The sequence below is a fragment of the Camelus dromedarius genome, chromosome 18 (genome assembly GCF_036321535.1).
Source record: "Camelus dromedarius isolate mCamDro1 chromosome 18, mCamDro1.pat, whole genome shotgun sequence".
In the NCBI taxonomy this organism is placed as follows: Eukaryota; Metazoa; Chordata; class Mammalia; order Artiodactyla; family Camelidae; genus Camelus; species Camelus dromedarius.
The window spans coordinates 419,545-434,371 of record NC_087453.1 but is presented as its reverse complement, the minus strand read 5'-3'; the positions used below and the strand labels follow the sequence as shown (position 1 = coordinate 434,371).

At 64.2% G+C, this 14,827-nt stretch overlaps 1 protein-coding gene across 7 annotated transcripts in view; it reads left to right on the top strand.

The window, feature by feature from the left end:
- RTEL1 (regulator of telomere elongation helicase 1) overlaps positions 1 to 14,816 on the top strand; it is a 28,929-nt gene extending 14,113 nt beyond the window's left edge. For 4 of the 7 annotated variants that reach the window (XM_031433407.2, XM_031433410.2, XM_064496881.1 and 1 more), the window contains 26 exons: positions 1,257 to 1,295; positions 1,483 to 1,561; positions 2,256 to 2,353; positions 2,730 to 2,785; positions 6,020 to 6,094; positions 6,222 to 6,303; positions 7,220 to 7,352; positions 7,433 to 7,546; positions 7,625 to 7,665; positions 7,811 to 7,896; positions 8,029 to 8,106; positions 8,476 to 8,553; positions 8,970 to 9,116; positions 9,181 to 9,296; positions 9,406 to 9,529; positions 9,616 to 9,760; positions 9,904 to 10,061; positions 10,561 to 10,656; positions 11,968 to 12,169; positions 12,337 to 12,477; positions 12,969 to 13,085; positions 13,253 to 13,486; positions 13,578 to 13,739; positions 13,869 to 14,003; positions 14,093 to 14,196; positions 14,320 to 14,816. In XM_031433407.2, the coding sequence (XP_031289267.2) occupies positions 1,257 to 1,295; positions 1,483 to 1,561; positions 2,256 to 2,353; positions 2,730 to 2,785; positions 6,020 to 6,094; positions 6,222 to 6,303; positions 7,220 to 7,352; positions 7,433 to 7,546; positions 7,625 to 7,665; positions 7,811 to 7,896; positions 8,029 to 8,106; positions 8,476 to 8,553; positions 8,970 to 9,116; positions 9,181 to 9,296; positions 9,406 to 9,529; positions 9,616 to 9,760; positions 9,904 to 10,061; positions 10,561 to 10,656; positions 11,968 to 12,169; positions 12,337 to 12,477; positions 12,969 to 13,085; positions 13,253 to 13,486; positions 13,578 to 13,739; positions 13,869 to 14,003; positions 14,093 to 14,196; positions 14,320 to 14,400 (2,921 nt within the window). In that variant the 3' untranslated portion in view covers positions 14,401 to 14,816. The remainder of the gene's footprint in view (positions 1 to 1,256; positions 1,296 to 1,482; positions 1,562 to 2,255; positions 2,354 to 2,729; positions 2,786 to 6,019; positions 6,095 to 6,221; positions 6,304 to 7,219; positions 7,353 to 7,432; positions 7,547 to 7,624; positions 7,666 to 7,810; positions 7,897 to 8,028; positions 8,107 to 8,475; positions 8,554 to 8,969; positions 9,117 to 9,180; positions 9,297 to 9,405; positions 9,530 to 9,615; positions 9,761 to 9,903; positions 10,062 to 10,560; positions 10,657 to 11,967; positions 12,170 to 12,336; positions 12,478 to 12,968; positions 13,086 to 13,252; positions 13,487 to 13,577; positions 13,740 to 13,868; positions 14,004 to 14,092; positions 14,197 to 14,319) is intronic. The other 3 variants (XM_031433408.2, XM_064496880.1, XM_031433409.2) reach the window with 3 other exon arrangements.
- Positions 14,817 to 14,827: the final 11 nt, after the last annotated feature.

Below are 14,827 nucleotides of genomic sequence, written 5' to 3'. Positions count from 1 at the left end.
TTTGTCTTGTTCAAAGGTTCCTTCAGGGTCAGTTCCAGGAGGCAGGATGCTGGGTCCAGTCAAGCCTCCCGGGCTCTGTGCGCAGGCAGCTCGGGAACCAGTGTGCCTGCTCCGTGACAGTGGGCATGCTGTCCGTCATGATGGCCTCACCAGCAGAGCGTGGCGTCAGGCTCTTCCATTTTTCCAGCTTAATAGATGGAAACAGCCTTGGCGCGGTTCTGGGGTGCTTTTCTCTGGGGAGTGACTGACACTGACCACTTCCTTGGGTGCTTCAGGACCACGTGTGTTGCAGCGGTGTCCCCGAGGGGCGCAGAGTGGTCCGTGTCCTGAGCGTCCCCCTGCTGCCCTTGCTTTGGCCTCCAGGTCCCCACGGCCGCTCTTGCCCCTGACAGTGTCTCAGACTTCCCTTGTTTTTGGCGACCTTGACCCTTTGGAGGAGGAGTGGTCAGACATTTTGTAGAACGTCCTTTCCTTGGGATTTGTGTGGCGTTTTTCTCAGGATTTACTGAGGTTTGGGGATCTGGAGAGGAAGAGCTTGATGTCGAGTGCCCTCTTCATCCCGTCCTGTCGAGTGTCCCTGCTGCTGGCTCGGCATGGTGCTGGACCGTGCTCGCTGGCTGAGGTCAGCTGTGGCAGGGCCCCTTCCCCACACCGCCCCTCCGGGGGAGGCCTCTGCATGGCCCACACCTAGGGAGCAAGGTTATGCACTGGGGTGTTGCCCTCCATGGCTCCGAGTGGGGCACTGGTTTCTTAGAAGTGACACCAAGGGCAAAGACGTCAAGGGCGAAAATAGATGAACTGAACTTAACAAAATCAGGCACTTCCGTGCTTCTGAGGATACCATCAAGAAAGCAAAGACAGCCCACAGGATGGGAGACGGTTTTTGCAAATAATATGTCTGATGAGGGATCTGTAGGTAAAATACAGAGGAATTTCTTACAACTCGACAAAAAGACAGCCCAACCCAATTTAAAAATGGGCAAAGGGTAGAGACAGACCAACCTTCAAGGATGTACGAGGTGGCCAGTGTGCACAGGAAGAAAGGACCCGCTGGTCCTAAGGAAAATGCAGTCAGAACCAGTTCACGTGCGTGTCCTCAGGGTCTCTCTGAAGGTGACTGCCACAAGCTCCTGCCGCTTCCAGCTCAGCCCAGGCTGCTAGGATTTTAGAGCCCCTTCCCTTGTCAGAGTCCTGGTGCCTAAGGACGCGGAGGTGGGTCAGAACATGCAGAGCTGTTGAGCTTTTCCCTCCTCCAGGGCTGAACATGGAGCTGGAAGACTTGGCAAAGCTGAAGAGTAAGTGCCTGGTCCTGCTGAAGCCCCGCCCCGCCCGCCCCGCCCCGCCCGCCCCGCCCCGCCCCGCCCCGCCCCGCCCCGCCCCGCCCCGCCCCGCCCCACCGGCCCCGCCCCGCCCCACCGGCCCCGCCCCACCGGCCCCGCCCCGCCCCGCCGGCCCCGCCCCCTGACGGCCCCGCCCCCACAGTGATCCTGCTGCGCCTGGAGGGGGCCATTGATGCTGTGGAGCTGCCTGGAGGCGACAGCGGCATCACCAAGCCTGGGAGGTGAGGGCCCCTGTCCCTGCAGCGTTAGTCCAGCCCTTCGTTCGAGGTGCGGTTGCCTCTAGAACAAGGCGCCTACTCCCATGCCACCTTCTGGCAGGACAGAAAGTGTGGTCACACCGTCACCTCCTTAGGCCGGTAGTTGGCTGGAATGTTCTCAACATCCTACAGGCCTCCAGGCCACAGGATTTGTTTCCCGTAGCAGTGCTGGGACCCAGGCCCAGGTTTGTCCAGGCGAGGAACGTTCTGGGATGTTCTGGTGCGCTGGGCTGCCTGCCCTCTCTCTCCCTGAGCTCTGTCTGCTCTGCTGTGCTCAGACCCTTGTGGGACCCAGAGGAACCAGGAGCCTCCGCCCACCTTCCCCAGGGCCTCTGCAGCAGCCCGTGTCCCTCCTCCCAGCTCTTCCCAAAACGGCTCTTTGGGTGCATTGCTAAGAGCCGCTGCCACAGGGAGGCCCTGATGGCCACCTCCCAGCCCCCACCCCTGGCCCTAGCCCAATCCTTTCTCTGCACCCAGGTCTTGTGCGGGCTGCTGTCCTACCCACCGGGGCTCCTGCCAGCAGAGGCCTCTCACCTTCATGCCTGGCCCTCCTTGAGGCTCACAGCTTCTTTCTGAGTGAAGAAAATTTAAACCGCTGTTGCCTGACTAGGGTGCAGTCTAGTCTCCCACAGAACCTGAGCTGCCTCTTTCTCTGCAGCTACATCTTTGAGCTGTTTGCAGAAGCCCAGATAACGTTTCAGTCCAAGGGCTGCATCCTGGACTTCCTGGACCAGATCATCCAGCACCTGGCAGGACGTGAGTCCCGGGCCACATGCACCCTGTGGCTGCCCCCACCGGGTGGGGACGTGGCCCTCGGAACTGCATTTCTGACCTTTCCGAGGCCTTGGCACATTTGGCAGTGAGTGTTCTGTAAAGCACAGTCTTCCCCGGCAGCTCCTTTTTGGAAAGAGCAGTGGGGGACCTTGGTGAGCTGGGGGTCCCACCAGCCTCTCCCACAAACCTCCTGCACCCCGCTTCCACTCAGAGGGTTTCCACCGGGCAGCTTGTGCCGGCGGGGCCTTGATGTGCTCCTGGGCTCTGCGGGGGCGGCCAGGCGGCCCCAGCCTGGTTTGGCTGGAGCCTCTTTTCTGGTCCTGAGGGGTGTGGGGTCGTCAGCACGCTGCTTCTACAGGTGCAGGGCTGTTCACCAACACGGCAGGATTGCAGAAGCTCGTGGACATCATCCAGGTGGGGAACGGCGTGTGACCAGGATGGAGGAGTCTCCCTCTCTTTCCTGATGGAAGCTGGGGGGCACCTCCTTCCACTGGAGCAGTTATTGATCCCACACCTGGGGGCAGGACAAGGCGCCCACAGCACACACTTCAAGTCAGCACCCTCGGTACTCGCTTCCTGCCACCCTGAGCGCACGCCGCAGGCCTGGGGAGGGGGCTGCACGTGGTGGCTTCAGCCAGTTACACCAGGGCCCGGTGGGCAGCGGGAGCTGCATAGGCTGAGCGCCTGGTGGGTCCCTGGGTCTTCAGACTGGCCCAGCTGCTCCTGCCCAGCCAGCTGCCCTCACCTTCTCTCCAGTTTCTTACTGACACAGCTTCTCAGGGCAAAGTCAGAGCAGAAGCCCGTCTCGGAGTTAGGAGCATGGACTCTGTCCCCCAGCCCCGTGTTGCTTTGCTGGGCCATCCTCGCCCAGAGAACATTCAGACACGAGGCGATTGCGTCTCGCTACACTCATGCTCTTCGGTGGCCTATGTAGGGTTGTTGTTTGGAGTCAGCAGGTGGTCTGCATGTCCCTGGGCCAGGCGGGCCTCACGCTGGGCTTTGGGATTTGCTTAAGGGTCTGGGGGCCTGTCTGGCTGTGTGCAGGTTCAGTGGGCTCGAGGCCCTGGGTGACCTGCTGGGCAGTGCCTGCCACTCAGTGGCCCCACCCCATCTCCCCACTCTTCACTGTGCTTCTAAGGCTCCACCCACACCCCCCCCCCCCAGTCCACACTTGGCACAATCGGGCCGTGCAGGGCAGCGTCTCTACCCCCCCAGTAACAGGGACCACCAGCCCCCGTCTGGGCCATGCAGCAGGTGAGTGGGCCTCACGCCATCTCGGGCATTTGTGCCCCCTCCGTCACCGCCTGCTCTGTCTTCCTGAGGCCGCCGCTTCCAGTCTCTGGTCTGGGTCAGCTTTCACCCTCTGTCGTATACAGACCATGTCTCAAGATCCAGCCCTGAGCTCTTCATGGATTCACCACAGGCTGCCTGTCCGAGCAGCCCGATGCTGCACCAAGGCCAGCAGCCTGCCCCGTGGCCCTGCCCACACCTGCCCAGCACACCCACATTCCCTAGGGGCCCCTCGCTGGTGCCCATAGGTGCTCAGGAACCAGCTTTGGAACAGGCAGCTGCCAGCCACACGTAAGCGGGCTGGAGAGACACCCAGAGAGAGTAGGCCTGTGGGCAGCCCAGGGCAGGCCAAGGCGCCAAGTCAGTCCCCGGGGCCGCTTAGAGCAGCTGCCAAAGGAGATTCCAGACTCCTAGGTTCAGTGGTGTTTGAGTTCCAGAGTCCGGAGTTGGGAGGAACCTGTCCACGAAGGGGCATTCCAGGGAGTGGGCCTGCAAAGGCCTGGGATGAGGGTGCCCTGGGCTGGGCCCCTTGGGAGAGGAGAGTGCCCTGCACACTGACCTGTTTATCTGCAGGGACCCGAGGGGATGAGCAGAGGGCCTGCCTGGCAGGGGTGGGGCCTCCAGGGCGGGGCCGCAGATGGGGTCAGTACTCCCCTAGACCCAGCAGTCCCGCTGCATCATGGTCAGAGAAGTGCCAGGAGGAAGTGTAGCAGAGCCCGGCCTGCAGGAAACCTTCCTGCTCCTTGACACAGCTGCACGTCCAGGGGATGGGGCTCCCAGGAGAACTTGCAGAGCTGGCTGTGGGTGGGTACTGGCACTTAGCCCACGAGGAGATGCTACATCAGGCTCTCCCGTGGGCCCTGGCTTCTCCCCGCCCGCTCACCCCGGTGTCCGGCGCTCAGACAGAGCAGCCACGCCAATGTCTGAAATTATCCCTTCCCTGGAGGCATGAGGGCCACTCCTGGGTCTGAGATGCAGGGGTTTGCAGGGAAAGCCGTGGCCTCACCTGCTGGTGTGGCCTCCGCCCTGTGGTCAAGGCTAGCACGTGGCTCTGCACCTGCAGGCGGACACTGAGGCAAATCTCAAGGCCAGGTGTCTGCCGTCTGGACGGTGGAGGGGAAGGTGCCTCCTGAGGGTCCTCCTGCTGGTGCTCGCTCAGGCTGTGTCCCGGGGCGCGGTGCCCCCCAGTCCCCCGGAGCCCACCGAGGACAGAGTGTCGTTCCACACTCCCCCCAGCCTCTTCCCAGCCCTTCCTGTTTGCAGGAAGATTCGGGGGTGAGGCGTCCTCTCCTGCGTGCTGGCGGCGCCTGGTCTCTGTTTCACAGACACCGAGCAGGAGGCGAGGCTTCATCTCTGGTGTCTGGCCCAGCAGAAGCTCCCGGGCATGGTGCAGGGCGGGAATTACACCCCCTTTCCTGCGCACTCGCTGCGCGGCCTTGTCCGCTGGGGTTGGGGGTGTGCTCCCCCCACTGCTCCTTTACGTGGGTCTCCTTGGCCTTTTTTCCACCTGGCGAGTTTGGGAGGCAGTCTTTTCACTTCCTGTGAGGCTCCGGTTGGGCTTTTGGCCGGGCTGCCCTTGGACTTGCAGTTTCCTGTGGGGGAGCCAGCGGCTTCATGGTGTTAAGAATGGGCAGAAGATTCAGTGCTCTGCTCTGCAGGGAAGTTTTAAATTCTGTGTTGGGAGGAAGTGACCCTCTTTCTTGGTTTACTTCTGGTGTTCTTTGTACTTGCTGTTGCCGTCGTAAAGGGGGCTTGTGTGAGGAACCTGCTGGCTTTTGTCTGTCGGCCTCGTGTGGAGGTATCTGAGAAAGGCATCTTTGTAGTTCTGAGCGTCTGTCATTTTGTTTTCCTGGATGTTCTGAGTAGACAGTCACGTCGTTTGTAACATCCAGTGTTTCGCACCTTCTGCCCCGCTGTTTACCTCTTGTAGTTCTCTCTTGGCTCGTTGCATTGGCTAAAAGCGCACTTCTTGTTTTACTCCTCCTGTCCCTTCTGGGAGTCAACTAGGTTCCTTGCCGCTGGCCCAGTCCTGGGTGAGAGGGGAGGGGTTGGGCTGCTGACTTGGGCCTAGTCCCTGTGGGAGCACATGGACTGGCTGCCAGGGGGTCGGGGGGCGCTGCAGGGTGACTGTGTCTCCAGTGCAGTGGGGTCCTTGAGGCGAGGGGACAGGCAGTTCCCACTTCTCGGCCTGGGGTCCTGCCCCGGAGTTGCTGCCGACTTGGAGGCAGGGGCAGGTTATGCTGCTGCTTTGAGCATGTCTGTCCTGTGTGGGTGCAACTCAGCAGGAGTGGCAGCCTCTGGTGTGTCCTGAGTGTCCAGTGTGTCCTGCCAACTTCGTCCCCCATCTCTTCCTTCTAGAGCGTGTTTAGCGTGGACCCTGCTGAAGGCAGCCCTGGTTCCATGGTGGGGCCTGGGGCCTCTCAGTCCTACAAGGTGGGGGCTCCCTCCAGGATGCAGGGCTCCCGGGCGGGGGTCTCAGTCCTACAAGGTGGGGGCTCCCTCCAGGATGCAGGGCCCCCGGGCGGGGGTCTCAGAACACCCGTCCATTCCGCCTCTCCAGGTGCACATTCACCCAGATGTTGGTCACCGGAGGGTGGCCCAGCGGTCAGATGCCTGGAACATCACAGCGGCCAGAAAGCAAGGTACATAGAGCACTTCAAGGGGCCGGGACAGGCTCCCCTGCCCAGTCTGGTGGCCTCTCTTCCAGCTGTTGGCTCCCAGCTGCCTGTTGGTCTGTTCTCCCCATGAAGTCCCTACCTGCTCTCTGAAAGTCAGAGAGATCAGAGTGAGAAAGACCTCAGGGGAGGCCCGGTGGCACGGGGACTGCCTGGAGTCACCTGGTGGGGGTCCCACCTGACATGTTTCTACAAGGGGTCTGTCAGCCCACAGACTCCGCAGAGCACACAGGGGGCCTGGGGCCTGGGGCTGGTACTGGGTCCCCAAGGTCTCCTGTGGTGACTCCTGCCATCGCTGGTGCAGGGCTGGCCCCGACAACGTGGGCCTGCGCCCACCGCCTTCTCGTCACAGGGCAGACCCCGTACCGAAGGCTGGGAAGGGCTTCTCTAGTCCCAGAAAGTGGTTGGTTCTTTTGTGGGAGTGTCCCTGCTGACCTTGGCATGGCCTTGACTTTAGAGTCATCCTTAAAGCATCCGCTTGTGCTGTTTCCATTTGCTGAGCTCTGCAGGGAAGGTGGGCGTGTCTGAGTGTGTAGGCACAGCTGGTTTCCTGCCTCCAGGGGAACGTGGGCCTGCGCCCCTCCCTCCTTTGCCATCCCGCCCCGGAGTCTGGTGGATGGCTCCCCATGCCCTGAGCCACATGGACGTCTAGGGTAGGGGTAGGCTGACCTCTCTGGAAGTGACCTCGGCATCCCCCACCCACCTGGGGGTCCTGGGGAAGCTCCTCTGGGTCTGCGTCCTGCTCCTGGGACCCCCGAGGGAGGGCCCCAGCCGTGCGCTCAGCTTCCTGCTCAGGCAGGCCCCGGGATCAGACCGTGGGAGAGACGCACCAGAGCTGCTGGGGGGCCCGGGGGCCCCGGCCTCACTCTCTCGGCCCCCGCAGGGAAGGTGTTGAGCTACTGGTGCTTCAGCCCCGGCCACAGCATGCGTGAGCTGGTCCGCCAGGGCGTGCGCAGCCTCGTCCTCACCAGCGGCACACTGGCCCCTGTGTCCTCCTTCGCCCTGGAGATGCAGATGTAAGGGCTGCCCCGCTGCCCTGGGCTGCTGGGGTGCTGGGGGATCAGGGTCTCTCAGTGCCACACCCGCCTCCCTCTAGTCCTTTCCCCGTCTGCCTGGAGAACCCCCACGTCATCGACAAGCACCAGATCTGGGTGGGGATCGTCCCCAAAGGCCCTGATGGAGCCCAGCTGAGCTCTGCCTTTGACAAACGGTAGGGGGCCCGGCGGGCGAGGAGGTGGACGGGCCAAGTGCTGGGGACCCTCATGGCAACGGCGTCCTGGTTCCGCAGGTTCTCTGAGGAGTGCTTGTCCTCCCTGGGGAAGGCGCTGGGTGAGTGCCCATCCAGTCCCAGGGCCCTGCCCCATTCTGAGCCCACCCCCCACCCTGCTCCCTGTCCTGCCTGGTCGCCCTCGGGGAGCCAGTGGGAGCCTCTGCGGTCACCCTCTCCTGCTGACCAAGGCTGCGGCACCTGCAGGCAACATCGCACGCGTGGTCCCCCATGGGCTCCTCGTCTTCTTCCCTTCCTACCCTGTCATGGAGAAAAGCCTGGAGTTCTGGCGGGTGCGTCTCTCCTCTGAGTGTCTGCCTGGTGGGGGAGGGGAGCCCCAATGGCCAAGGGTCTGGTGGGGCCAGAGGGAGGGCCCTCATCTGAGAGGGTGTTTCAGGAGTCCCCTTCCCCGCCTCTTCCCACAGGCCCGCGACTTCGCCAGGAAGCTGGAGGTCCTGAAGCCCCTGTTCGTGGAGCCCAGGAGCAAAGGAGGCTTCTCGGAGGTCTGGTCGCTGGGCTCCACTGCCCTGCTGGGCTGGCCGCTGTCCCTGACCAGGGGCTCAGGCCAGCTCCAGGCTGTGTGGCACTTAGGTCCTGCTGGCCTTTGAGAAAGTTTGGGCACAGGGACAGCGGCAGGAGACACTGTGTCTGCGGGGCTGGCAGCGAAGCAGGGCTCCCCTACCCACCCAGCCCTGGGGCCCCTGTGTTTTCTGGGAACGGAGAGGGTGCCTGTGCCATGGAGAAGGTTCTGGAACCCTCCTGCCTCAGTCCCTGCTGGGACTGCTTCACCTCAGAGGAGGATACCTGCGGCCTTGCTCGTGGAGGTGGAGGGGCCCCGGGCCGGGGCCAGACTGACCAGCCAGTCCTTCCAGGTCATGGATGCTTACTACGCGAGAGTGGCTGCCCCTGGGTCCAGTGGGGCTACCTTCCTGGCCGTGTGCCGGGGGAAGGTGAGAGCTCCAGGGTCTGGGTCCGACACTGGTTGGCCCTTCCTCCCCGTCTGGTGCCGGTGCCTGAGGGGGCTCAGGGCTCCTGGCCTGGGGGCTGCACTGTGGGCAATAAGGGCCCACCAGCCACTCAGGCCCCATGAGCAGCAAACTACAGGAGGTTGTGGGCCTGCTGGTCTGGGCTGGGGTAGGCCCTGGGCAGGGAGGACGGAGGCGGTTCTGAGGACGAGGAGCTGGTAGTGGGGCTCTGGGGGCGGTGGACCCCAGGCGCGGCCTGGCTCAGGGTCGGAGGTTTCTCCCACCCTGCCCATCCCTTGGGGGGGATGGCTGTGAGAGTCTGGGCATGGGTAGACCCTTTGGGAAGGTGGGGGGTATACATGGAGGCAGACGGGAAAAAAGAGTGGCCACTGCCCCCCCAGGCCAGTGAGGGGCTGGACTTCGCAGACGTGAATGGCCGGGGAGTGATCGTCACAGGCCTCCCGTATCCCCCACGCATGGACCCCCGGGTTGTCCTCAAGATGCAGTTCCTGGATGAGATGAAAGGCCAGGGTGGGGCCGTGGGCCAGGTAAGATGCGTGGGCCGGGCGTGGGGGTGGGGTGCTCTAGCCCCTGTGACCGGGCCTCCCGCAGTTCCTCTCCGGGCACGACTGGTACCGGCAGCAGGCGTCCAGGGCCGTGAACCAGGCCATCGGGCGGGTCATCCGGCATCGCCACGACTACGGGGCCGTCTTCCTCTGTGACCACAGGTGCAGCCCTCCTCTGCCCGCCTCCAGGACACGGTTCTTCCCTCTGGCGAGTTTGCGCGGGAGGTGGGCGGTGGGGCTCCTGGGGCTGATGGCCCTGCCTCCCTGCCAGGTTCACCTGTGCGGACACCAGAGCCCAGCTGCCCTCCTGGGTGCGCCCCCACGTCAAGGTGTACCACAACTTTGGCCACGTCATCCGAGACGTGGCCCAGTTCTTCCGCGTGGCTCAGAAGACTGTGAGTCCCCAGTGCTGGCTGGCTGTGCCCTCGGCCCTAACCGGGGAGGGGCCAGGTCAGACCCCAGCCATTTTACGACTGTCTAGATGCCGGTGCCCACCATCCCAGCTGCTGCCCCGAGTCTGGGCGAAGAAGGTGCCGTCTCAGCGGCCGTGCCGCCCAGCTCCCTCCCCACCAGGAAAGCCATGAGTCTGGATGTGCATGTGCCTAGCCTGAGGCACAGATGCACGGGTGTGTGTGGCTGGGGGACCTGCTGGGTGGGGGCCTTGGGGTGGAGGGCAGGGCTGGTGGCACACTGGGCCCATGGCAGGCCCAGCAGGCCTGACTTGCTGCTCTCCCTGGGGACGGTGCTGCCCACACACGTGCTCCTGCAGGGTCCCCAGTCACTGAGGATGCGGAGGGCAGCCTGTGTGTGGAGTATGAGCAGAGGCCTGTCCAGGCCCAGCGGCAGGCCCGGGGGCTACTGGCTGCCCTGGAACACAGTGAGCAGCTGGCCGAGGGGCCTGGGGATGAGGCCCTCTCCGGGGAGGAGGTATGCGTGCCGAGGTCCCTGGAGGTGGATACCAGGGGCTTTCTGCCCGTTTGCTCTTGGATATCTCCACATCAGCCCTGCCCCACCCCTTTGTCAGGAGGGCGGTTGGGGTCTTCCAGCACCTGCCTGGAGAGCTGTGAGCCACCCCCCCCACCAGCACAGCCCTGACCCTCTGCTGGTTCCCCCACATGCCCTGGGGTTCTCTCTGGGGCATCAGCTGGGCAGTCTGCTCTGGTTCCAGCTCCTACTATAGACAAGGCAGGTCCTTTCTGGGACCTTCTGCCCTGGGACCTTTGTCCAGAGCCCGTAATCTCCCGCCTGACCTGCAGCTCCGTGCCCCTCTCCCGCCCTGCCCTCTGGGCCCTGGGGTGAGCTGGTTACTGTAAAATTGCCACCCAGAGCCTGCTCTCACACTTGGTTCCCGAGGGGTGCTTCTCCCTGCCCTGCGGGCTTTGGAGCCCTGAGGGTGTGGGCTGAACCACACCCGTGTCTCCCTCAGGCACGCCTCCGCTCCACCTTGTCAGTCCTGCGTGAGAAGAGACCAGCAGATGAACAGAGAGGCAGGAGGAGGAAGGTCAGGCTGGTCGGTGCCCCGGTACGTGAGGCGCCCGCAGATGCGTCCGGAGGTCCGATGGGAGCCTCCAGCTGGTGCGGCTCTGAGTGGCCCCCGGCCAAGCAGTGGGAGGTGTGAGTGGGCCAAACCTCCCCACTGGCCCAACTCGGCTGTCCCCACCAGGTGGACAGGTTCTGGAGGCCTGTTGGAGCCGGGCCAGGGAAGGGAGCCTGCTGGCCTGTGGGCAGGGGCGGGGCTCTGTGCGCCTCCCCCCCCCCCCCCCCGGGTCCAGGAGCAGGTGCAGGAGGGGAGCGAGCGGCAGACCCACGGCCTGCATGCCTCCCCCAAGGAGCTGGCTCTGCAGCCCACTGCTGCCTTCCGCCCCCAGGGCCCTATTCCCACCCGTTGTCTGTCCTCACTTTTTTGCTGAGACACCTCAGAGCCCACGATGCCCTCAGGAGCAGCATGGAGCCCCTGCGTGCAATGCCACTTCCCGTTCCTGGGGCCTACAGCAGCGCCCCGCTTGGGGCAGTACTTTTGAGTTCTACAGAGCTGGGGTCAGATTCGGGCCTTTTGTTTTACTTTCTGGTGGGGTCCACACAGGCCCATGGGCTCCTTCCACGCAAGGCTCTGCCTACCAGCCTGGCGGGAGCCAGGCCCCAGCCCTTTAGGCAGGTTTGGTGTGGGGCCTGCTGCTGGGCTGGCTCCCCTGGGTGGGGTGGGGCTCTTGGCACGAGTGAGGATGCTGATGTGCCTGAGTGGGGAGCGTGGTGTTCCCAGCCTCGGATGAAAGCAGTTAAGGGCAACGGAGTTACATTCCAGAAGCCTGTGGAACACCCCAAATGCCACTGCCTTTGTCCACTTCCCTTGGCTTCTGGAAAGAAGCGGGCGGTGCTGTGGGGCCTGACACTGAGGAAGTGGCCTCTGAAGGCCAAGCTAGATGGCAGCTTGGGAACCTGGGCCCTCCTATTTGGTTTCTACACTTCCTTGCGGCAGGCCTGGGGCCAGGGCTGGGGTGTGCCCCAGAAGTGGGGCAGAGGGAAATTTGAAGTCCCTGAGACATTGTGAAGTGTCCCGTGCTGTGAGCTGACCGTCCTCCAAGCCAGGTGCGGCCACCTCAGCTGCCCCTGCCTTGGGCATGGGGAACTTGGCAGAGGAGCCAAAGCCCCCAGTCCAGTGAGAGCGAGTCTGCACTTGGTCCCTTTGCTGCTCTTGGAGGGGCATGGCCATCTGAAGCTGAAGCTGGCTCCCCCTGGCTGCCTGCATCCTCCCTGGCAGCACCTGGCCACAGCTCGCTGTCCCTGCGGACCAGGAAGGGTCAGCACCACCTGACAGGGCCCGGGCGTGTGTCAGCAGGAGGTGCCGGCAGCCGGGACGGAGGTGGGCAGGGCCAAGCTGTTTATGGTGGCTGTGAAGCAGGCACTGAGCCAGGCCAGCTTCGACGCCTTCACCCGGGCTCTGTGGGACTACAAAGGCTCTGACGACCTTGCGGCCCTGACGGCGCGCCTCGGCCCTCTCTTTGCCGAGGACCCCAGGAAGCACGGCCTGCTCCGAGGTGCGCTGGCTGCAGAGGCTGCCTGCTTGAGGGGCCGTGCTGCAGCTGTGGGCGGGGGCCCCCGGGGGCCGTGGTTGACTTGCTCCCTAGAAGAGGTGCGAGTGGGGACCCCAGTCCCAGAGCCTGCAGCCCCCAGAACCCCAGGCCCAGACCCCTCCCCCCCACAGGCTTTTATCAGTTTGTGCGGCCCCACCACAAGCGGCAGTTCGAGGAGGTCTGCCTCCAGCTGACGGGCCAAGGCTGCAGCTACCCGCCCGAGTGCAGCCTTCCCCGGAGACTGGGGGCACAGCTGGCCCTGGACCCCAGCGGTGAGTGGCGCCCTCCAACTTGGACCCTGAGGGTGGGGTGATGCCTGGCTCTTCGGGTGGGTCCTCACGTGGCGCATTTCCCAGTTCCTGAGGCTGGCGGGTTCTGGCAGGGTGACACCAGAACATGCACAGCCGGGGCCCAGACCTCCCAGAAGGGCCTGCACTTGGGGAGTCATTCACCTCGTCTCTTCCTGGCGTGGGCCCTGCACTTCCAGAGCTGCCCCTGTTAAGGAAGAGACCACAACTGGGCAGGGGCCCCCAGAATTGTCACCCTTCTGCCCTCTTGGGGACTTGGTGCCCACGGAGCATCCTCCTTCCTATCACGCCCCCCAGTCGTCGGGGACAGGAGTCAGGGTTCTCCTGCGGCGGTCTGTGGAGAGTTGTGTGGCCCGGTGTCCCCTCGGACAGACCAGACCTGCCCCCTCCCCAGGGGACACTTAGGATCCTCAGGAGCCAATTGGGTGGCTCATGGTGTCTCCACGTTACTTTAGGAAGGAGGGAGCCTGACCCCAAGCTGACCCTGTCCCAGGATGCAGCCGGGCAGCTGGACCCCAGCGAGCACCTGAACCAGGGCCGGCCGCATCTGGCTTCCAGGCCACCCTCTACAGGTACCTGGTCCCTGAAGAGGCTTCAGACCAGAGCCTGAGCAGCACTGAGGACTCCTGGGGGGAGGAGGCTCCCAAGGGCCACTCCGGCTCTGCACCCTCAGAATAAGGGAGGCCAGCGCATGTTCCCAGGAAGCTAAGTGGACCGAGAACTGTGGCCTTCCCGCCAGGAGACCCCGGCAGCCGTCCACAGGATGGGTCTGGAGCCTCTGGAACAAAGCAGCAGAGCCCGCCTGCCGTGAGCGCCTACCTGGCTGACGCCCGCAGGGCTCTGGGGGCCACGGGCCACAGCCAGCTCCTGGCAGCACTGACCGCCTACAAGCGGGACGACGACTTCGAGCAGGCGGCGGCTGTGGTGGCCGCCCTCACCACTGCGAAGACTGAGGACCTGCCCCTGCTGCAGAGCAAGTGGCCCGGGCGGCCGGGCGGCCGGGCGGGCGGGCAGGCGGCGTAGCTGGGTTGGGCGGAGCCAGGCCTGAGCTGCGCTCCCTGCAGGGTTCGGCATGTTTGTGCGTCCGCACCACAAGCCGCGCTTCCGGCAGATGTGTGCAGACCTTAGCGGCCTGCCTGCCCTGGGCACCGGCACTGAGACCCCAGGACCCCAGGATGGGAGCCCTGCCGTGCCTCCTGACCTCGCCCATGGGGCTCCCAGTCCAGGTAAGGTGGCCAGCCTGGCTCTGCTGCCCTGTACCACCACCCCCACCCCCGTACCACTCAGCCCTGGCAGGGTGGGTAGCGGGCAGCAGAGAAGTGCCAGGCGCCCCTCAGACTTCCTCCCATCTCCAGGCCCCTCGCAGCCAGAGAGACCGGGGAAGACCCAGAGCAAGATCTCCTCCTTCCTTAGACAGAGGCCGGTGGGGGATGCAGGGGCTCCCAGCCAGCCCCCCAGTCCCCCCCACGGGCAGCCACAGTCTGAGTGGGGTAGGTCTCGCGGGAGGCGCTGCGGGGAGTGTCGGGAGTAGGGGGCCGGCCAGAGCAGGCTGTTGGTGCTCACGTCGGCCCCCTTGCAGCGGGCTTGGCGTGTCCGGGCTGCAGGGTGGAGGACGTGGTCCCCTTCCAGTGCTCCTCCTGTGACTTCCACTGCTGCCGGGCCTGCTGGCGACGGCACCTCCAGGTCTGCAGCCAGACCCCGTGGACCTGGCCTGCTGGGCGTTGCTCCGCGCAGTGGGCTGAGGGGGTGGGTTGGGCACTGGGCACTGGTGTCTGGCAGGTTGTGTCCAGCGCTACGTCTCCACAGGTCTCTAGGACGTGCCCAGCCTGCCACACTGCCACCAGAAAGCAGAGCCTCAAGCAGATCTTCTGGCTGGAGCCCCAGTGAACGTGGAGACCCTCTGGGCGCAGCAGGGTCTGCAGAAGCTGCGGCTACCCCTGCCTTGGGCACAGCTTGGACACTTGTCTGTTGGCTAGGGGTGGGCCAGGCTTGACAGCACAAACCCCTTGGCCAAGAGCCCACCTGACAGGCCAGTCCAGTGTCTGTGGGGACCCCAGAGACGGCCCCAGGGTCTGGGCCCCGGGTGAGAAGCCTTGAAGCCACCTTGCGTTCTGGGGAGGGTCCACTAGAAGGTGCTTTCTCAGAACCTCCCAGGCTGCCCTGCTGGCTTGTGGGTGGAGCCCCAGGAGCTTTGCTGCTGAGCTAAAGAGGAGGAAGGAGGGGAGCCCTGCCCCTCCTCTCTGGGGGACCTTCTAGGGACCTGCTGTTAGTCAGGGGCAGGGCTAATAAAGCTGCTGCCACTACTGGGATGGGG